This window comes from Anomaloglossus baeobatrachus, chromosome 12, assembly GCF_048569485.1.
Source record: "Anomaloglossus baeobatrachus isolate aAnoBae1 chromosome 12, aAnoBae1.hap1, whole genome shotgun sequence".
In the NCBI taxonomy this organism is placed as follows: Eukaryota; Metazoa; Chordata; class Amphibia; order Anura; family Aromobatidae; genus Anomaloglossus; species Anomaloglossus baeobatrachus.
In genome coordinates, this window is record NC_134364.1 from 12,505,029 (window position 1) to 12,529,583 (window position 24,555).

General features: G+C 43.7%; 1 protein-coding gene across 1 annotated transcript in view; it reads right to left on the reverse strand.

Annotated features, from left to right (window-relative positions):
• Window positions 1-24,555, reverse strand: part of ITPK1 (inositol-tetrakisphosphate 1-kinase) — a 137,313-nt gene that overhangs the window by 94,722 nt on the left and 18,036 nt on the right. The window contains exon 4 of the mRNA XM_075329568.1: window positions 225-350. Coding sequence (XP_075185683.1) covers window positions 225-350 — 126 coding nt within the window. The remainder of the gene's footprint in view (window positions 1-224; window positions 351-24,555) is intronic.

Consider the following 24,555-nt stretch of genomic DNA (forward strand, 5'->3'; position numbering starts at 1 on the left):
ACAAATCAACGGAAATGTGAACTTAGCCTTAGTCTGATTTTTCTCGACCCTATAATGAAGCCTCCCATACGCATGCACCCCATCTAAGGTTTTCAGGCCAAGGGGGCATGGAAAAAAAAACAACTAGTAATTAGGTTTGGAAAAGTCCTGGCTGAGACCACAGGTGGGATCGCACTGGAATAAGATCGGATAGATGGCTTTGGTAGCAATCACAAATCACTCACCTGGAATCTCTGCACCACCTGCACCGACTCGCTCTCGTTTTGGTCGGCCTCTAGAATGACATCTGTTAACTTGTGGATAATGACGTCAAGAGGACCCTGATCCTCAAAGGGTTTAGCCAGGTCCAGCTGAAAGAAAGAAAGAAAGAGATAGATAAGTTGTCATTTAAAGGGGAAGTCCTTATCAAACATATCATTCATGTCACCGCTGATCTCTGGTGATGGATAGGAGGTGTTCTCAGTGATGTCACTGCTGATCTCTGGTGATGGATAGGAGGTGTTCTCAGTGATGTCACCGCTGATCTCTGGTGATGGATAGGAGGTGTTCTCAGTGATGTCACTGCTGATCTCTGGTGATGGATAGGAGGTGTTCTCAGTGATGTCACCGCTGATCTCTGGTGATGGATAGGCGGTGTTCTCAGTGATGTCACTGCTGATCTCTGGTGATGGATAGGAGGTGTTCTCAGTGATGTCACCGCTGATCTCTGGTGATGGATAGGCGGTGTTCTCAGTGATGTCACTGCTGATCTCTGGTGATGGATAGGAGGTGTTCTCAGTGATGTCACTGCTGATCTCTGGTGATGGATAGGAGGTGTTCTCAGTGATGTCACCGCTGATCTCTGGTGATGGATAGGAGGTGTTCTCAGTGATGTCACCGCTGATCTCTGGTGATGGATAGGCGGTGTTCTCAGTGATGTCACCGCTGATCTCTGGTGATGGATAGGAGGTGTTCTCAGTGATGTCACCGCTGATCTCTGGTGATGGATAGGAGGTGTTCTCAGTGATGTCACCGCTGATCTCTGGTGATGGATAGGAGGTGTTCTCAGTGATGTCACCGCTGATCTCTGGTGATGGATAGGAGGTGTTCTCAGTGATGTCACTGCTGATCTCTGGTGATGGATAGGAAGTGTTCTCAGTGATATCACCGCTGATCTCTGGTGATGGATAGGAGGTGTTCTCAGTGATGTCACCGCTGATCTCTGGTGATGGATAGGCGGTGTTCTCAGTGATGTCACTGCTGATCTCTGGTGATGGATAGGAGGTGTTCTCAGTGATGTCACTGCTGATCTCTGGTGATGGATAGGCGGTGTTCTCAGTGATGTCACCGCTGATCTCTGGTGATGGATAGGAGGTGTTCTCAGTGATGTCACCGCTGATCTCTGGTGATGGATAGGAGGTGTTCTCAGTGATGTCACCGCTGATCTCTGGTGATGGATAGGCGGTGTTCTCAGTGATGTCACCGCTGATCTCTGGTGATGGATAGGAGGTGTTCTCAGTGATGTCACCGCTGATCTCTGGTGATGGATAGGCGGTGTTCTCAGTGATGTCACCGCTGATCTCTGGTGATGGATAGGTGGTGTTCTCAGTGATGTCACCGCTGATCTCTGGTGATGGATAGGCGGTGTTCTCAGTGATGTCACCGCTGATCTCTGGTGATGGATAGGTGGTGTTCTCAGTGATGTCACCGCTGATCTCTGGTGATGGATAGGCGGTGTTCTCAGTGATGTCACTGCTGATCTCTGGTGATGGATAGGAGGTGTTCTCAGTGATGTCACTGCTGATCTCTGGTGATGGATAGGCGGTGTTCTCAGTGATGTCACCGCTGATCTCTGGTGATGGATAGGTGGTGTTCTCAGTGATGTCACCGCTGATCTCTGGTGATGGATAGGAGGTGTTCTCAGTGATGTCACCGCTGATCTCTGGTGATGGATAGGTGGTGTTCTCAGTGATGTCACCGCTGATCTCTGGTGATGGATAGGAGGTGTTCTCAGTGATGTCACCGCTGATCTCTGGTGATGGATAGGCGGTGTTCTCAGTGATGTCACCGCTGATCTCTGGTGATGGATAGGTGGTGTTCTCAGTGATGTCACTGCTGATCTCTGGTGATGGATAGGTGGTGTTCTCAGTGATGTCACCGCTGATCTCTGGTGATGGATAGGCGGTGTTCTCAGTGATGTCACTGCTGATCTCTGGTGATGGATAGGAGGTGTTCTCAGTGATGTCACTGCTGATCTCTGGTGATGGATAGGCGGTGTTCTCAGTGATGTCACCGCTGATCTCTGGTGATGGATAGGTGGTGTTCTCAGTGATGTCACCGCTGATCTCTGGTGATGGATAGGAGGTGTTCTCAGTGATGTCACCGCTGATCTCTGGTGATGGATAGGTGGTGTTCTCAGTGATGTCACCGCTGATCTCTGGTGATGGATAGGAGGTGTTCTCAGTGATGTCACCGCTGATCTCTGGTGATGGATAGGCGGTGTTCTCAGTGATGTCACCGCTGATCTCTGGTGATGGATAGGTGGTGTTCTCAGTGATGTCACTGCTGATCTCTGGTGATGGATAGGCGGTGTTCTCAGTGATGTCACCGCTGATCTCTGGTGATGGATAGGCAGTGTTCTCAGTGATGTCACCGCTGATCTCTTTGCAGTGGTTAATGTGTCTAATTCCATAGTGACCAGACAATGTGACTTTCCTATACATTTGTATGCAGCAGTCTGGGCCGCTTATTACTTACTTACAGCAGTAATGGATTGGAATCAGTGTTAATTAACTTTCTCTGGCTAAACTTATTGCAGGTAATCAGTAGTAATGTACAGAGTGTAAAGTGATTGGGAACAATATCTTATAAAAACACACAGAGCTCCAGGGGCAGAATGCGCCTGTAACACAACATTTATCTTGTTTAGAAGAGCTATAAATGGCGTGTTCCAGATCTGTTTATTCCCGGGGTACAGTGTGACCCACAGTATTTTCTAGCACAATACTGAACTCTAGAAAACCTCTGCAGACTAATGACCGGGATGATGAGAGAAGAGATGAGCTGGGACCTTCAGAGTGACATCACATTTATAACCCTGGGGTCCTGCTATCCGGCCGGATGACATATAGTGGCAGAAATGCGGCAGTGATTCATCTGTATTCGTGGAACTGTGACACTATAATCCGCTTGGAATAAAGGACTGATTTTTAAAGTTATCTCCCGAGTGGTCGCCTCGCACCGAACCCTAGTGTCTTGGTACTTCACAATGTTTTGCAGGTAAGCTCAGGTCAGGTATCAGCCGACAGCCCCTGATCCCGATCACATTTCAGAACGGCGCGATTCAGATCAGCGATGGGAGTGAAATCACGTCAGGACTTGTAATGAGCAATACCTGTGAGGGGAGACGCATCGGGGGGAGTCGGGAGGATTCCTACAGGGATCGTATACACTCCTATTACAGGGGCTGGTCAGGGGCAGGTCGTCCACAAAATGCCAGAACACAAGGGAAATAAAAATAGGCAAATCAAGGGATTACATAAGAAAATAAAAATTAGGTTTAGCATTAATCTGGAGTTTGTGTCTCGCATTTAAAGGGCTTGTCCAATGAAAAAAAATCTTTGGGAGTCCGGCATCCTGGTTAAGCTGCTTTCACACCTCCGGTTTTTCCTGTGCGGCACAATCCGGCACTTTGCAGAAAAAACGCAACCATTTTTTTTTGCCACCGGTTGTGTTTTTATTTTTGCATAGACTTACATTAGTGCCGTATTGTGCCGCATGGGCTTGCGTTCTGTATGGTTTTTGCCGCATGCGGCAGATTTAGCCGATGCGGCGGCCGGATGGAATGTTGCCTGGCATGTTTTTTTTGTCCGGCAAAAAAAAAAAAACGCATCGCGCCGCATTCGGCCGATGCGGCGCAATTTGCAATGCATGCCTATGGACACCACATGCGGCGTCCTGTGGCAAAAACCGCATCCGGCCGCTGCATGCGTTTTTTTCCACTGCACATGCCCAGTAGCCTGCCGCAAGCGGCAAAAACCGGTCAGGCCGCATGTTAAAAACTTATGCAAAGGATGCAGTTTTGTCGCCGCATCCGTTGCATAGGTTTTAGCGTCGGATTGGCCGGCTCTGCTAAAACCGGAGGTGTGAAAGCAGCCTTAGAACAGAGGGGCCATGCGTTGGATGCAGCAGTGGTCACTCATCCTCTATGGGGCCACAATCGACTTTTCCCTACACCCCCCCCCCCCATTGAAAATGAATGTAGCGACTGTCAGGAATAGATATTGTTGTTCCATGTCATGAAAGTTTCCCGTCCTGGCAATCGGTGCGAGTCCTCGCAGCCGAATCTCCGCGATCCAGATCTTCTCCCCTATCCCAAGGGTACAGCTTTTCACCAGAAAACCTATCTACAAAAAGGAGGAATAATTTGGTCTTCGACCTCCGGTTGCATCACGAACTGCAATTTCTTGGATTTCCAGCTGAATAAGAAGTGCACTCAAAAAGAGTGTGCAGAATCCGCTCTAAAATGAATGTTCTAAAAAAAAAAAAAAAAAAAAAAAAAAAAGCCCTCTGTATAAAAGAGGTCCAAAGTGTGAACAGACAGCTAGTAACTCTTTCTGGACATTAGATGCCTTGTTCGGCCGCACACACAAGCGCTCGTTTGGCCGAGGCTCCTAGTATCTGGAAAGCCGCAGTCTGACATGTCCAAAATCAAACCTCTCCCCTGATCATCAGGTGCCGGCCCCCGGATACATTGGACTGTTGAACTTGTCGATATCAGCAGGTTCAGCCGACTTTAGTCTTAGGTGTACAGAGGTCTTTAGATCCCATTATTATACAGTGACCCAAAGACAAAGGAAACAAGTGACCCCCGTGGAGCAGCGATGAAACCATCGCTTCCACCATCATCTGTGCGGCGTCCGGGCTCTGCACAGAATCACCGGCAGATAAATGGCTCCTACAGCAGAGAAGTAAGGAAGATGTCACCGTGTCAGGATACACAGGGGGCCCCTACATATGGAGAGCGGCGGCCATACATCATCAGGACGCTCACTGCATCCACAACAGGAACAGAGATTTGTGTCGACTTATAGGAAATCCCAGCTTTCAGTAAATAACGGTAACCTTTGTATAATGGAATGTGCGGCTGTAACGTAACAAATCCAGGAGCGGAATCAACGGAAACAAAGCGTCTCCATTCACTGACAACAAGCAGAGGTCCTGAGAGGGCGTTTCAGAGGCCTATCTATTCTGAGCGTTTTTGAGCTGCGTTTTTCGGCCAAGAGAAGCAGAAGTGCAGAAAAGTCTGACTCCAAATACTCAACATGTGCACAGACACCAGCGTGGTAAACATCTTGGGGTGCATGGTGTTTGGCCGCAGCTCCGTCTATAGTGGTCATTACTGAGCCGCTGTGTAAAGAGAACAGGTCAGTAATACAGGAAAAGGGAGGAATCCCTCCACCCTGAGCGGTCACACAGGGGTCCCTCCCCAAAAGTCACAAATTGCACAAAAATCCCCCAAAACTCTCACTTTCTGGCAGGCTCAGCAGCGGGCAGAGCGGGCATCGTTTCCCCAGGAGCGGGCAAAGTGGGCATCGTTTTCCCAGGAGCGGGTAAAGTGGGCATCGTTTCCCCAGGAGCGGGCAAAGTGGGCATCGTTTCCCCAGGAGCGGGCAAAGTGGGCATCGTTTTCCCAGGAGCAAGCAAAGTGGGCATCGTTTCCCCAGGAGGGAGCAGAGAGGGCAGTTTTCCAAGGAGGGGGCAGAGAGGGCAGTTTTCCCAGGAGGGAGCAGAGAGGGCATAGACTTTCGGTCGTTCTAGATGCACCAAACAAATTAAGACAGCAGTGATTTTCAACAGTGTGGATCCACGTTTCATTAGAGTTTCAGCAGGTTTTTTTTTCTTCAGATGGAGAACAAAAAAAAATAAAAATATATAATATATAGATATATATATATATATATATATATATATTGTATTATTACCTTGTGTATAATATATACTATGTGTGTATAATATATATAATATGAGTGTGTGTGTATATGTTACATAATATACATAAATATATATATATTACACACACATATATATATATATATATATGTGATATATATATATATATATATATATATATATATACACACATATATATATCTATTACATATATATACACACACACTTTTTTTTTTATTTTTCCAGGTTTTCTCCTATCAAACAGTCTGTGAAAAACGGATGGCACACAGATGGCATTTGACCGCTGCCCGGTTTATTCACGGGCCCATAGATGTGCAATGGGTTTAATCCCGCACAGTGATCAGATCAGCATCAGGCAAATTTCCATGCTTTGGTACCTTCTGACAAAAAAAAAAAAAAAAAGCCAATATGTGAACGACCCCATAGAAGATTAAAGGTATAAGATCTATCCATATTAAAAGAAAAAAAAATCCATATAGAACTCGTATGTGAATAGAGGACGTGTGAATGAGGCCTTAGGCAGAAGTCATGTCTGTATGTCAGAGTCCGTGTACAGACCGCAGGAATCCAGACCCCAATATTCACATAGGAGGCTGATGGATGGATCAGGACATCCGTGGTCAGTCTGCGAATTAATAGCACAGATATGGCAGGATAAAGCGCTGTCCTTAAAGTCGAAAGATGGAATCTTTCTTTAGGTCAATGTGATCAGAATCCAGACACATTGATGGCAATGGTGGCCATCGTTACTCCTAAAGAAGGAGGAGCGCTGCTGCCACATCTACTTCTGCGCTCATGAGGACTGAATTTAGTAACCATGGTCCCAGAATATAACTCCACACCACGTACCCCGCAGGTGTCAGTCATCACTACACACAAGGCATTCTATTCACGAAGCCGGAGGTGCAGGTTAGGCTAGGTTCACATTTCCGTTGTTTTCTATCAGTCACATGCGTTGCTTGACGCTTGTGACTGATGCGTTGTACAACGGATGACAAGAATTAGAGATCATTGTCGGACTGAAAAAGAGAGAACGATCAGCTGATTGCTCACAGCAGCCGGCCGCCGGGTGATCAGCTGATCGCTCACAGCAGCCGGCCGCCGGGTGATCAGCTGATCGCTCACAGCAGCCGGCCGCCGGGTGATCAGCTGATCGCTCACAGCAGCCGGCCGCCGGGTGATCAGCTGATCGCTCACAGCAGCCGGCCGCCGGGTGATCAGCTGATCGTTCACAGGAGCCGGCCGCCGGGTGATCAGCTGATTGCTCACAGCAGCCGGGTGATCAGCTGATCGTTCGGCCGCCGAGAGAGGGCATGCACAGTGAAATCCTAAGGATTCCGCTGCTCAAAAAACGCTACAAGCTGCGTTCCTGCCGCCCGACGGTCAGTCGTTCCACAACTGATCAGTCGGGCGGCGGATGCAACGCAGCATCATCAGTCACAATCTGCTGCTCATACAAATAAATTGGAACAACGGAATCCGCCAAACGATTCCGTTGTTTACCAGAGCCGCGGATTGTGACTGATACAAATTGACAGAAATGTGAACCTAGCCTAAGAGAACGATGAGCAGCATGGGGCTCCATCGCTGCTCAATTATATAATAAAGGGCGATTAGCAAGGATTCCTCCTCTGCTCCATCTCCAACATCACAATCATCCTCAAGAGAAGCAAACCAGCCCCGTGTGATGACCGGAGCGGCCGGGTAATGAGGCTGCATTACGGGCCGGGGTCACTCAGGTATTTAAACATGAGATCAGGTTAACCCTGTGCATTATAGGATTACTGCGCTCAGATCTGCAGGACGGAATGGTTCAGCTGGAAAAATAACAAATCTGCGAGTGCCAGAAAGGGCTAGAATGCAGAAATAATGCCGTCCAGCCAGGCCGGGGACAGAGGAGCTCTGCCAACAGCTAATTACCATTACATCTGCTACAGAGGAGGTTTAGTATTTAAGATCGGAAACCATCAGCAAGCAGGGAATGCAGGTATATCGACTCACACCCGACACACAAATCACTATACGATCATAGACCGTAGGAATATAATCCAAACTAGTGATAATCCACCGCAGACAAGTGGAGGGAGAGCGGTGAATGGAGACCACGGCCAATAACTGCTGGAAAGTTTTGCTTTTTTGGCTTTTGTTTAGTCTGGGGTCCTGGAACACCCGAATATCTGATGAAGTTCTCCGTACAGGCGGACGCTCCGCACCGAGGGATTAGTCATTGCCACATTTTTCATCGAGATCATCACAGGAAGTTACCAACACCTTAGGAAATATCCTAAAAAAAAGTGACACTTTCCAGTTCTGCAAAAGGCTGTAATTTAAAGAGACAGTAACCTCAAAAAAATACATTCAAAAGTCTGAGAAAAAAGTGCAATGGAAGTGGAGCCCCTTATACCCTGCAGATATCATCTGTCCGGCCACTATCGAGCCAGAAAACACACACATCAGCGGGTCAGCGGAGCCGTAACTAAATTATTAGTTTCCTTATGAAATCCACATTTTGCAGCGTCTTCACTTGGAACTCTGTTATCTCGTTCCTCTGTTATTCCCCCTGGAAATGTGTGACTATCGGTCCCTGGGATTTACCATTGCCAGAAGAAATGCAGCAAAAACGTTCACGTTTGTATCAAAGTTGTAGGTAATATATGTAATGTATATGAGAAATACGCACGCAGCATGGATGTCTGGAGATGTGTACAGACATGGAAGAAGTAGGGAAAACGCATGAAAGGTGACGGCGCACCAGTCCGAGCGCTACCCACGGCGCCACAGTCCGAGCGCTGGGGACGGCGCCACAGTCCGAGCGCTACTGACGGCGCCACAGTCCGAGCGCTACTGACGGCGCCACAGTCCGAGCGCTACTGACGGCGCCACAGTCCGAGCGCTAGTTTCTAGTAACAATGTGTATTAGTCTATTACACAAATGATTCCTAGAAATGTAGAAATAAAGCGACTTCCCTTCCCCTAACCAAGAGGGGCAGAGTCTGAAATTGTCCAATCAGTGCTGTAGGTGAGAATGGTAACACCCAATTGGCAATTGGGAGAAATAACAGAGGAACACACTAAAAAAGTAAAAAAGGTACCGTACTTCAAATAGTTGTGTGAGGTTTTCTGTTCCTCAAGATACTTAACTGGGAATGATCATAAAGGCTGAATTACAAAAATGGCCGAACGCAGCGTGAATAAACCCGTGACGGCAGCCATACAAGCCGCCTTTCTTGCAGCTAACAAAGAAAAGTGGCACAGATTTCTGCGCACTCTTCAGCACACTTTGCCTTGCTCTTGGCCGCGCACCCTCCGGCACACTTTGCCTTGCTCTTGGCCGCGCACCCTCCGGCACACTTTGCCTTGCTCTTGGCCGCGCACCCTCCGGCACACTTTGCCTTGCTCTTGGCCGCGCACCCTCCGGCACACTTTGCCTTGCTCTTGGCCGCGCACCCTCCGGCACACTTTGCCTTGCTCTTGGCCGCGCACCCTCCGGCACACTTTGCCTTGCTCTTGGCCGCGCACCCTCCGGCACACTTTGCCTTGCTCTTGGCCGCGCACCCTCCGGCACACTTTGCCTTGCTATTGGCCGCGCACCCTCCGGCACACTTTGCCTTGCTCTTGGCCGCGCACCCTCCGGCACATTTTGCCTTGCTCTTGGCCGCGCACCCTCCGGCACACTGCTTTGCTCTTTGCTGCGCACCCTCCAGCACACTTTGCCTTGCTCTTGGCGCTCTATTGTGCAGGTGGCGCCGGCAGCAGAGAAATGGACTTTGCTCTGACATCATGAAATTGCCCCCTGAGGCGCCCAGTACAAACTGATAAACAGCCGGATGAGAGGTGGCCAATCCCAGAAAATCAATGCCCTCCAACCGTCGTCAGCGCCAAGTGCACACACAATGGGCGATTCACCTGTGTCCACAAAGTGATATCAGCCGAGACCAAGAAACCCTTATTATTGGACAGTAACACTGCTCTGCAGCTAAATATCTATTGCTCTCTGTTATCTGCCATTCCACAAAGGGAAGATGTTGATGGTAGGGCAAAGGTGCAATTGCTGTAATCTAGGAGTCATTTTTAGTTCACGGACAAAAAAAACAACAACAAAAACACCAAAAAAAACAAACCCGTTTTACTATATGTTCACACGTTACATTATAGCTCCTTTTTTATTGCTATTATTTTGGTGATTATTACATGACATTATTTAGCATATTAGCCGGGATTAATTCTGTATATATCCCCTACAGGGCCATGTGCTTTGCTTATACTGTTTGGGCTGACGGCTCCATATAATACAGGGAGCGTTACAGATCCCCGCTCCTGCAATACATGGCTGGCAGGACACAGTCCCAGCTATCGGCAGCCGCCAAACAAGGGTCCCCACACCGCAACCCCGACGGTCCCAGCCCAGTCACCGGAGGAAGCAGCAGAGCCCTGCACAACGTCTGCTTAATCACAAGCAGCAACATGACAAACAACATTACGCCTCAAAGACGGATAACAATAAACAGGATGAAGGAAGAACTTGTTCCCGGCAGGTTTCAGGTTTTTAACGACTTCAAATCCATCAAGTAGAGGCAGGAACTCTGCACAACCCCAATATACCGGAGAAAACAGAGTGACTGGTCACTGTAACCATCCAAAGAGGCCAGAAACAGCACCGAATAATACACAGGAGAGGCGCGGACTACCGCCACTGTGTACAAGATATTACTGCTATAATACTGCCCCCATGTACAAGAATATAACTACTATAATACTGCCCCCTATGTACAAGAATATAACTACTATAATACTGCCCCCTATGTACAAGAATATAACTACTATAATACTGGCCCCTATGTACAAGAATATAACTACTATAATACTGCCCCTATGTACAAGAATATAACTACTATAATACTGCCCCTATGTACAAGAATATAACTACTATAATACTGCCCCCTATGTACAATAATATAACTACTATAATACTGCCCCTATGTACAAGAATATAACTACTATAATACTGCCCCTTATGTACAAGAATATAACTACTATAATACTGCCCCTTATGTACAAGAATATAACTACTATAATACTGCCCCTATGTACAAGAATATAACTACTATAATACTGCCCCCTATGTACAAGAATATAACTACTATAATACTACCCCTATGTACAAGAATATAACTACTATAATACTGCCCCTATGTACAAGAATATAACTACTATAATACTGCCCCTATGTACAAGAATATAACTACTATAATACTGCCCCTATGTACAAGAATATAACTACTATAATACTGCCCCTATGTACAAGAATATAACTACTATAATACTGCCCCTATGTACAAGAATATAACTACTATAATACTGCCCCTATGTACAAGAATATAACTACTATAATACTGCCCCTATGTACAAGAATATAACTACTATAATACTGCCCCCTATGTACAAGAATATAACTACTATAATACTGCCCCTATGTACAAGAATATAACTACTATAATACTGCCCCTATGTACAATAATATAACTACTATAATACTGCCCCTATGTACAAGAATATAACTACTATAATACTGCCCCTATGTACAAGAATATAACTACTATAATACTGCCCCTATGTACAAGAATATAACTACTATAATACTGCCCCTATGTACAAGAATATAACTACTATAATACTGCCCCTATATACAAGAATATAACTACTATAATACTGCTCCCATGTACAAGAATATAACTACTATAATACTGCCCCTATGTACAAGAATATAACTACTATAATACTGCCCCCTATATACAAGAATATAACTACTATAATACTGCCCCTATGTACAAGAATATAACTACTATAATACTGCCCCTATATACAAGAATATAACTACTATAATACTGCTCCCATGTACAAGAATATAACTACTATAATACTGCCCCTATGTACAAGAATATAACTACTATAATACTGCCCCTATGTACAAGAATATAACTACTATAATACTGCCCCTATATACAAGAATATAACTACTATAATACTGCCCCTATGTACAAGAATATAACTACTATAATACTGCTCCCATGTACAAGAATATAACTACTATAATACTGCTCCTATGTACAAGAATATGTCTACTATAATACTGCCCCCTATGTACAAGAATATAACTACTATAATACTGCCCCCTATGTACAAGAATATAACTACTATAATACTGCCCCTATGTACAAGAATATAACTACTATAATACTGCCCCCTATGTACAAGAATATAACTACTATAATACTGCTCCTATGTACAAGAATATAACTACTATAATACTGCCCCCTATGTACAAGAATATAACTACTATAATACTGTCCCCTATGTACAAGAATATAACTACTATAATACTGTCCCCTATGTACAAGAATATAACTACTATAATACTGCCCCTATGTACAAGAATATAACTACTATAATACTGCTCCCTATGTACAAGAATAAAGCTACTATAATACTGCCCTCTATGTACAAGAATATAACTACTATAATACTGCCCCTATGTACAAGAATATAACTACTATAATACTGCCCCCTATGTACAAGAATATAACTACTATAATACTGCCCCTATGTACAAGTATATCCAGTGACTCATCCAGCAGGAGTTCCTCTACAAACATTTGCACACTCCTTACCTTGTGAGTACACAGTTCTGCAGAACTCTATTGTGTCTGAGCTTTCTTATACCAACAGAAGACAATTGACCCGAGTCCAGGCAGATTCTGCTCGGTGAGTTTAGGTCGGTCGCCTTCTTGGAGTAAATGGCTCGGGATCGTTTATCCTCTTCCCTATAGAATATTAATGACTGTAATAGACCGATGCTTCCCTTCAAAATAATCCATCTCCTGCTGTTAATGATAGAGTCATAAAGAGCACTAATATTGATGAGGCACAGGTAGTACTGCCTCCTTGTCTCTTCTATTAAATGATTCAAGTATACCCGACTGCGTCTTTATTGTATTAATCTGCATATAAAAAATATAAAAGCACAGGTATTACTGCCTCCTTGTCTCTCAGTGAAAATTCTATTTTGCGTTACTCCTCTGAACGATGTAGGCACAAAATTACCGTCTCCTTGTCTCTCCCTGCAGAAGTATGCACAAGTACTATTGTCTTCCTTTCTCTCCATTTACATGTAGGCACAGGTATTACTGCCTACTAGTTTCTCGCTTTAAATATAAGAACAAGTATTACTGTCTTGTCTCTCTCTGTAAATGTAGGCACTGGTATTACCGCTACCTAGTCTCTCCCTGTAAATGTAGGCCCTGGTATTACCGCTACCTAGTCTCTCCCTGTAAATGTAGGCCCTGGTATTACCGCTTCCTTGTCTCTCCCTGTAAATGTAGGCACTGGTATTACCGCTTCCTAGTCTCTCCCTGTAAATGTAGGCACTGGTATTACCGCTTCCTAGTCTCTCCCTGTAAATGTAGGCACTGGTAGTACCGCTTCCTAGTCTCTCCCTGTAAATGTAGGCACTGGTAGTACCGCTTCCTTGTCTCTCCCTGTAAATGAAAGCACTCGTATTACTGCTTTCTTGTCTCTCCCTGTAAACAATGTAGCACAGATATTACTGTATCCCTGTCTCTTTGTAACTGTCAATAGCAAAGTTAGTACTACCTCCTGGTCTCTCTTCTTTAAATTATATAGGACACAGACAGTACTAGATTTGGAGCTCTGTACCCAATAGTAGGTGTTGATAGAAAAAGCTAACTTCTGCCCTCATGAGACGACTGCCTTTCGAGGGACCATACTGCGAGTACATTACTCATATGGCAGACGTGTGGTGGAGCTGGGGACCAGGCTGTGGGACCCCCAAAGAAACTGCACTTTCTCTGTGCAACACATCACATTTATAAATATAGATTAAAGAATATTTTCTATTAAAAATAAAAGAAACTGTTTCACGGGCCAGGCTGGGGGCCAGGAGGTTATATTGGGGGGGGGGGGTGATATTCTGACACAAAAATAAACAGGTCTTTGGGAATCACAGCACGCCAAGTTTTTTCAGTGTGATGGGTTCCTGACGTCTGAGCTTTTTCTGGCTCTGCATTTGGAGCGTCTCACGTTTTCCTGGGGCTCTGGCTTGTAAGCCTCTGCCATTAATATTTCATGTGAAAATAAACCATCTCCGATGTTTCAAGAAAACAGCAGTTCCCTGGCAACGTAAAACGTGAAAAACCCTCCCCGGATCAACTACCGAGAAAAACTGTTCATTTCCAAAGAATCGCACAGATGGGACCCGGGGTGCAGGAACAAGTATTATTAAAATCTCTGCCCAACCCCCTGAGAGAGCATGACGCAGGCCAGGCAGGCCACGGCACCACGGACGGAGCTGGGGTGCAGTACCGGGCAGAGGCAGCATTGTGCCACGGGAGACGGATCCAATGATACGATTGCATATGTGTAAATTCTGCTGGCTTCAGAGCTGGAATCTTCCAGCATGAAGTATTGGCACTAGGTTGTGCTGTCTTTAGACCTCAGACTGTACAGCAGCTAAGCTCGTCTGTGGAAAAGTTCTCGAACTTTAATTATAAAAAATTAAAAACAAAAAAAAGTCAGCTGAATTATGAGTGAAGCTCTGGAGTATAAAATTGACCATATCATAAGAATAGTGCAATGCATTTAGGCCAACGACAAAAGTCATAAAAAGGCCATTGAACAACGTAGACACAATCATGTTTATATGGACAACACATTTAGACAATATATACGGCAAATAAGTTCTTCTTTAATATTATATATATAAAAATATATACACACACGTATATATATAATAGATAGATATATCTCTATCTATCGCTCTGTGTGTGTGTGTGTGTGTGTGTGTGTGTGTGTGTGTGTGTGTGTGTGTATATATACATATATATACACACACACACACACACATATATAAATATATACACACACACATATAGACATTATATATATATATTCATATACATGTGTGTGTGTATATATATATATATATATATATATATATATATATATATATATATATATATATATATATATATATATATATATATATATATATATATATATATACATATACATACACAGTTAGGTCCAGAAATCTTTGGACAGTGACACAATTTTGGCGAGTTGGGCTCTGCATGCCACCACATTGGATTTGAAATGAAACCTCTACAACAGAATTCAAGTGCAGATTGTAACGTTTAATTTGAAGGTTTGAACAAAAATATCTGATAGAAATTGTAGGAATTGTCACATTTCTTTACAAACACTCCACATTTTAGGAGGTCAAAAGTAATTGGACAAATAAACCAAACCCAAAAAAAATATTTTTATTTTCAATATTTTGTTGCGAATCCTTTGGAGGCAATCACTGCCTTAAGTCTGGAACCCATGGACATCACCAAACGCTGGGTTTCCTCCTTCTTAATGCTTTGCCAGGCCTTTACAGCCGCAGCCTTCAGGTCTTGCTTGTTTGTGGGTCTTTCCGTCTTAAGTCTGGATTTGAGCAAGTGAAATGCATGCTCAATTGGGTTAAGATCTGGTGATTGACTTGGCCATTGCAGAATGTTCCACTTTTTTGCACTCATGAACTCCTGGGTAGCTTTGGCTGTATGCTTGGGGTCATTGTCCATCTGTACTATGAAGCGCCGTCCGATCAACTTTGCGGCATTTGGCTGAATCTGGGCTGAAAGTATATCCCGGTACACTTCAGAATTCATCCGGCTACTCTTGTCTGCTGTTATGTCATCAATAAACACAAGTGACCCAGTGCCATTGAAAGCCATGCATGCCCATGCCATCACGTTGCCTCCACCATGTTTTACAGAGGATGTGGTGTGCCTTGGATCATGTGCCGTTCCCTTTCTTCTCCAAACTTTTTTCTTCCCATCATTCTGGTACAGGTTGATCTTTGTCTCATCTGTCCATAGAATACTTTTCCAGAACTGAGCTGGCTTCATGAGGTGTTTTTCAGCAAATTTAACTCTGGCCTGTCTATTTTTGGAATTGATGAATGGTTTGCATCTAGATGTGAACCCTTTGTATTTACTTTCATGGAGTCTTCTCTTTACTTTTGACTTAGAGACAGATACACCTACTTCACTGAGAGTGTTCTGGACTTCAGTTGATGTTGTGAACGGGTTCTTCTTCACCAAAGAAAGTATGCGGCGATCATCCACCGACGCCCAGGCCTTTTTGAGTTCCCAAGCTCACCAGTCAATTCCTTTTTTCTCAGAATGTACCCGACTGTTGATTTTGCTACTCCAAGCATGTCTGCTATCTCTCTGATGGATTTTTTCTTTTTTTTCAGCCTCAGGATGTTCTGCTTCACCTCAATTGAGAGTTCCTTAGACCGCATGTTGTCTGGTCACAGCAACAGCTTCCAAATGCAAAACCACACACCTGTAATCAACCCCAGACCTTTTAACTACTTCATTGATTACAGGTTACCGAGGGAGACGCCTTCAGAGTTAATTGCAGCCCTTAGAGTCCCTTGTCCAATCACTTTTGGTCCTTTGAAAAAGAGGAGGCTATGCATTACAGAGCTATGATTCCTAAACCCTTTCTCCGATTTGGATGTGAAAACTCTCATATTGCAGCTGGGAGTGTGCACCTTCAGCCCATATTATATATATAATTGTAATTCTGAACATGTTTTTGTAAACAGCTAAAATAACAAAACTTGTGTCACTGTCCAAATATTTCTGGACCTAACTGTGTATATATATATATATATATATATATATATATATATATATATATATATATATATATATATATATATATATATATATATATACATACATATATATATATATATATATATATATATATATATATATATATATATATATATATATATATATATATATATATATATATATATATACATATATATATATATATACACACACACACACACGTGTATAATATATATATATATATATATATATATATATTTTACACACATATATATATTTATTTCTTCTGAAAGTTCTAGAATTTATTTACAGTGTAATATTTTGTTTTGCAAACAAACAAGTAGGGAGATGTTCTCCTGATGTTCATTCTGTTGTAGGTCAGTGTCTCCAGATCTGGCGGGACGTGTGATCTCGTGGGATCTGCTGGTGTAATGGAGGTAATGGATCACTCATCCCTGCGCAGTGCCGTCCCCAGAGAGGACCCTGCATTATGAAGCTTCTCTGCCGCCCCCACAATCGATCGCCTGTAATTGAACTGTCCTCCCTCGCAGTGGAAACCCCCGGGCCCGGCCCGCAGACGCTCCGAGTATCACCGCACAGCCAGGACAACGGCGCTCTGGGTCATGTCACTAATCAGCCGTGCAGATATTACAGGCTGGCGTTGTGCCAACATCTATGCAAAAATCGATTGCTGGGACCGAATGCACAAAACAGTTCTCATCTGGTGTTACTTTTTTTTGTAGCAAATTCTTCAAAAAATTGGGCATGCGGATTGATAAATTGTGTGTGAAACCAAAAGTTCCCCCCCCTTTACGCTTTTGGTGCCTTTTAAACAAAAAAACCCAAAACAGTTACAGTGTCCTTTAAAAAATTGCACGTTAGTCTTTAACAGCGCAAAAATAAAATTAGATGTCGTACTATAAGGGCCTGGAGGCCGGGACGTGATGATCACAGAGGTCATGACCGGGCCCGGGGTAGAGGCGCCCGCTGACCCCAGCGCCTGCTACAACTGGCCGTGTGTCTGAGGGCGTACATCCGGCTGTAATGCGGTGCGGCACAGAGATACATCAGGTCCCTGCGCTGCAATACAGGCTACCGACCAAAAAGAGCCGACATTGGAGCGCCTGTGACCGGAGGAGTCACAACAGGCACGCCATTGTCAGATGTCGACCACTGCGCCGTCTACAGAGGAGGACGCAGCGTGACGTGGGAGCCAGGGAAGGTGAGTAGAATGGGGTTTCTATGCGTTAGAGGCAGAATTGATTGTATATATCATGAAAGTGTTTTAGGATAAGGACATCTAGACCAGAAATGGGGCCCAGGATGGGATGGGGGGGGGGGTATAGACTAGGAAGGGCCCAGGATGGGGAGGGACATATAGACCAAGGATGGACCCAGGATGGGGGAGGGGGAGATATAAACTTAGGATGGGGGACTTATAGACCAGGAAGGGGCCCAGGATAGAGGACATATATACTAGGATAGGGGAGATATAGACCAGAATGGGCGACATATAAACCACTATTGTAGAAATATAGACCAGTAAGGGGCTCAGGATGGGGGACATATAGACCAGGATGGGGCCCATAACTACATAATGAAGTGAAAAGGGAGGGGGGGCAACACTTATGTTTTGTGGGCCCATACATCTATCCAACATGAGGGGAGGAGGGCCCAGGTCCAAATTTTGCACCGGGGCCATTGGCTCTAGTTACACCACTGATTAGAGGACAATTTGACAAAAGTATTGCGATTTTTCAAAACATTGCAGATGATGATGATTGGACGTCTGCGTCCAGAAGACATAGCTGCTCGGAAATGGTGCATGATAGAGGACACGGTGACTCCATCTGCAGCATTATAGGCAACGGCCCATACACCTGCAGCCCGTTTCGCGCGGGGTTCAGACGGGACCACTGAACGGGGGAACACGCAATGTGAAAGCGGCCCGATATTTCAGGGGGAGCCGCAGTTGAAAGATGTGCAAATTGAGTTCAGCCCATTTTACCACAGCGCACTCTTGAAGGATGGTGTGCGAAACGTCAGTCTTGATGAATCGGGCCCATGACTTATTCCGCAGATCCATGTGATGATTAGCGCCCGGCGTCATTCAATGCGATACGTTGTGGGTAAATGACAGGGCCGCCTCCCGGGCACCTGTGCTAATGGCCAGGACATCAGGATGTGGTTTGTCTTTCTTGCAAGCTCCATTAGCACCACACCCTGCTGGTTACACTGCTCCCCCCATCCTCTATGTAAGGCGGTCATCAGGTCTGAGGGGTCAGAACGGCTGACTGGATCCTTTAAGCCACTTGATCCCAGGTAATCTATACAGAGGACAAGGCAGCACCTCGTTCTTCTCTCTCAGGTCTCGTGGGATCGCTGCACAATACACAAATAACTGCGTCCATGGCCGGCAGCTGCATGAGGAGCCCCAGCCGGGAACAAGTGTGACAGTCCCTTTAATCATGGCCCTAGAAGCGCAGATCACCAGATGTGAAGAGGCGAAGCCGAAAACTCGCTGCCCTCACACTGCAAATATATCATCTTCCCAGAGGAGCGGAGGAAATGACGGCAGAGCTGTATACAAACATCACAGCACATTAAAGGAGAAACTGCGCATAAGAGAAGACCTGTATATAACAACCCCCGGGAGAGGAACGGCTGCGCCTATGACAACACTGCATGGCCTACTCTCTGCAGAATGAACTGCTCACTGGGAAACTGGCGAGACTGGTCCTAGATCATGGTCTCTAACAAGCAAGAAAATACCCACGTTATACCAGCTGTACATACTATATACAAAAGATGCCCGGGTTATACCGGCTGTACATATATAATTATATACAGGAGATGCCCAGGTTATACCAGCTGTACATATATAATTATATACAGGAGATGTCCAGGTTATACCGGCTGTACATATATAATTATATACAGGAGATGTCCAGGTTATACCGGCTGTACATATATAATTATATACAGGAGATGCCCAGGTTATACCGGCTGTACATATATAATTATATACAGGAGATGCCCAGGTTATACCAGCTGTACATATATAATTATATACAGGAGATGCCCAGGTTATACCAGCTGCACATATATAATTATATACAGGAGATGCCCAGGTTATACCGGCTATACATACATAATTATATACAGGAGATGCCCAGGTTATACCGGCTGTACATATATAATTATATACAGGAGATGCCCAGGTTATACCGGCTGTACATATATAATTATATACAGGAGATGCCCAGGTTATACCGGCTGTACATATATAATTATATACAGGAGATGTCCGGGTTATAGCGGCTGTACATATATAATTATATACAGGAGATGCCCGGGTTATACCGGCTGTACATATATAATTATATACAGGAGAAGCCCAGGTTATACCGGCTGTACATATATAATTATATACAGGAGATGCCCAGGTTATACCGGCTGTACATATATAATTATATACAGGAGATGCCCAGGTTATACTGGCTGTACATATATAATTATATACAGGAGATGTCCAGGTTATACCGGCTGTACATATATAATTATATACAGGAGATGCCCGGGTTATACTGGCTGTACATATATAATTATATACAGGAGATGCCCAGGTTATACCAGCTGTACATATATAATTATATACAGGAGATGTCCAGGTTATACCGGCTGTACATATATAATTATATACAGGAGATGCCCAGGTTATACCGGCTGTGCATATATAATTATATACAGGAGATGCCCAGGTTATACCGGCTGTGCATATATAATTATATACAGGAGATGCCCAGGTTATACCGGCTGTACATATATAATTATATACAGGAGATGCCCAGGTTATACCGGCTGTACATATATAATTATATACAGGAGATGCCCAGGTTATACCAGCTGTACATATATAATTATATACAGGAGATGCCCAGGTTATACCGGCTGTGCATATATAATTATATACAGGAGATGCCCAGGTTATACCAGCTGTACATATATAATTATATACAGGAGATGCCCAGGTTATACCGGCTGTGCATATATAATTATATACAGGAGATGCCCAGGTTATACCGGCTGTACATATATAATTATATACAGGAGATGTCCAGGTTATACCGGCTGTACATATATAATTATATACAGGAGATGCCCAGGTTATACCGGCTGTGCATATATAATTATATACAGGAGATGCCCAGGTTATACCGGCTGTGCATATATAATTATATACAGGAGATGCCCAGGTTATACCGGCTGTGCATATAAAATTATATACAGGAGATGCCCAGGTTATACCAGCTGTACATATATAATTATATACAGGAGATGCCCAGGTTATACCGGCTGTGCATATATAATTATATACAGGAGATGCCCAGGTTATACCGGCTGTGCATATAAAATTATATACAGGAGATGCCCAGGTTATACCAGCTGTACATATATAATTATATACAGGAGATGCCCAGGTTATACCAGCTGTACATATATAATTATATACAGGAGATGTCCAGGTTATACCGGCTGTACATATATAATTATATACAGGAGATGCCCAGGTTATACCAGCTGTACATATATAATTATATACAGGAGATGCCCAGGTTATACCAGCTGTACATATATAATTATATACAGGAGATGCCCAGGTTATACCGGCTGTACATATATAATTATATAGAGGAGATGCCCGGGTTATACCGGCTGTACATGATATACAGGAGATGCCCAGGTTATACCAGCTGTACATATATAATTATATACAGGAGATGCCCAGGTTATACCGGCTGTACATATATAATTATATACAGGAGATGCCCGGGTTATACTGGCTGTACATGTATAATTATAGACAGGAGATGCCCAGGTTATACCGGCTGTACATATATAATTATATACAGGAGATGCCAGGTTATACCAGCTGTACATATATAATTATATACAGGAGATGCCCAGGTTATACCAGCTGTACATATATAATTATATACAGGAGATGTCCAGGTTATACCGGCTGTACATATATAATTATATACAGGAGATGCCCAGGTTATACCGGCTGTGCATATATAATTATATACAGGAGATGCCCAGGTTATACCGGCTGTGCATATATAATTATATACAGGAGATGCTCAGGTTATACCAGCTGTACATATATAATTATATACAGGAGATGCCCAGGTTATACCGGCTGTACATATATAATTATATACAGGAGATGCCCAGGTTATACCGGCTGTACATATATAATTATATACAGGAGATGCCCAGGTTATACCGGCTGTGCATATATAATTATATACAGGAGATGCCCAGGTTATACCGGCTGTGCATATAAAATTATATACAGGAGATGCCCAGGTTATACCAGCTGTACATATATAATTATATACAGGAGATGCCCAGGTTATACCAGCTGTACATATATAATTATATACAGGAGATGTCCAGGTTATACCGGCTGTACATATATAATTATATACAGGAGATGCCCAGGTTATACCGGCTGTACATACATAATTATATACAGGAGATGCCCAGGTTATACCAGCTGTACATATATAATTATATACAGGAGATGCCCAGGTTATACCGGCTGTACATATATAATTATATACAGGAGATGTCCAGGTTATAGCGGCTGTACATATATAATTATATACAGGAGATGTCCAGGTTATACCAGCTGTACATATATAATTATATACAGGAGATGTCCAGGTTATACCAGCTGTACATATATAATTATATACAGGAGATGCCCAGGTTATACCAGCTGTACATATATAATTATATACAGGAGATGCCCAGGTTATACCAGCTGTACATATATAATTATATACAGGAGATGCCCGGGTTATACCAGCTGTACATATATAGTTATATACAGGAGATGCCCAGGTTATACCAGCTGTAGATATATAATTATATACAGGAGATGCCCAGGTTATACCGGCTGTACATATATAATTATATACAGGAGATGCCCAGGTTATACCAGCTGTACATATATAATTATATACAGGAGATGCCCAGGTTATACCGGCTGTACATATATAATTATATACAGGAGATGCCCAAGTTATACCGGCTGTACATATATAATTATATACAGGAGATGCCCAGGTTATACCGGCTGTACATATATAATTATATACAGGAGATGCCCAGGTTATACCGGCTGTACATATATAATTATATACAGGAGATGCCCAGGTTATACCGGCTGTACATATATAATTATATACAGGAGATGCTGCTTTGTGACATGCTGCAATGTTGTGTGTTCAGGATTCAGTAACACTACTGAAAGCTGAGGAGTAACTGCATCGCAGCAGCTCAGGAGCTGTACATGAGGTTCACGCCATCCACCTCTCGGTACTTGTGTCAGTCTTCACGTTGTCTTGCGTGTTATTCATGACCGGGGTTACACATTCTCTTCTCCGGTGCAATTGTGGGAAGAGAACTGTATTTCATGTAATAAACCCGTTCATTAGTATCTGACTCCGTCCCGGCAGATTTAGGAATAAGACTTTGTCCATCCCATTGCTGATACTGAGACACAAGAGGAGAAACCTTCGTAAGCGTTTTGTGGCATTTCTTGCACTTGCAGATCTTCCTTAAATATGTTTCTTAAACTCTGAAGCCAAACTTGCCATTTTTGCAGGAGGCGGCAGCAGTTGAGGGATTTTTGCAGCGTTTCCAGCTGTCACTTTGCTGCGGCACAAGATTAGCACATTTGAATACAAGTCCTTTTGTTATCAGGGTGTAAATAAGCTGCCAGCTCCTCGCCTCACACTGCGGCCGTCCAGAATGGCACAGAAGGCGAGATAAACAATTATCAAAGGAAATGCAAATATAACTTTTTTCCTTGAAAGGGACAAATCATCCGGAGCATGAACAAGAGCATAAAATGCAGAGAGCTATAACATATAGGCATCCTGAGCGGTATACACCATGAACACATATGCTGGAGTCATGGTATATATTATTTATGTGGTACTCATCCCGAGTTACCTCCTGAATTATACCTCAGAGCTGCACTCACTATTCTGCTGGTGCAGTCACTGTGTACATACATTGCATTACTGATCCTGAGTTACCTCCTGTATTATACTCCAGAGCTGCACTCACTATTCTGCTGGGGCAGTCACTGTGTATATACATTACATTTCTGATCCTGTATTATACTCCAGACCTGCACTCAGTATTCTGCTGGTACAGTCACTGTGTACATACATTACATTACTGATCCTGAGTTACCTCCTGTATTATACTCCAGAGCTGCACTCACTATTCTGCTGGTGCAGTCACTGTGTACATATATTACATTACTGATCCTGAGTTACCTCCTGTATTATACTCCAGACCTGCACTCAGTATTCTGCTGGTGCAGTCACTGTGTACATACATTACATTACTGATCCTGAGTTACCTCCTGTATTATACCCCAGAGCTGCACTCACTATTCTGCTGGTGCAGTCACTGTGTACATACAATACATTACTGATCCTGAGTTACCTCCTGAATTATACCTCAGAGCTGCACTCACTATTCTGCTGGTGCAGTCACTGTGTACATACATTACATTACTGATCCTGAGTTACCTCCTGTATTATACTCCAGAGCTGCACTCACTATTCTGCTGGTGCAGTCACTGTGTACATACATTACATTACTGATCCTGAGTTACCTCCTGTATTATACTCCAGAGCTGCACTCAGTATTCTGCTGGTGCAGTCACTGTGTACATACATTACATTACTGATCCTGAGTTACCTCCTGTATTATACCCCAGAGCTGCACTCACTATTCTGCTGGTGCAGTCACTGTGTACATACAATACATTACTGATCCTGAGTTACCTCCTGAATTATACCTC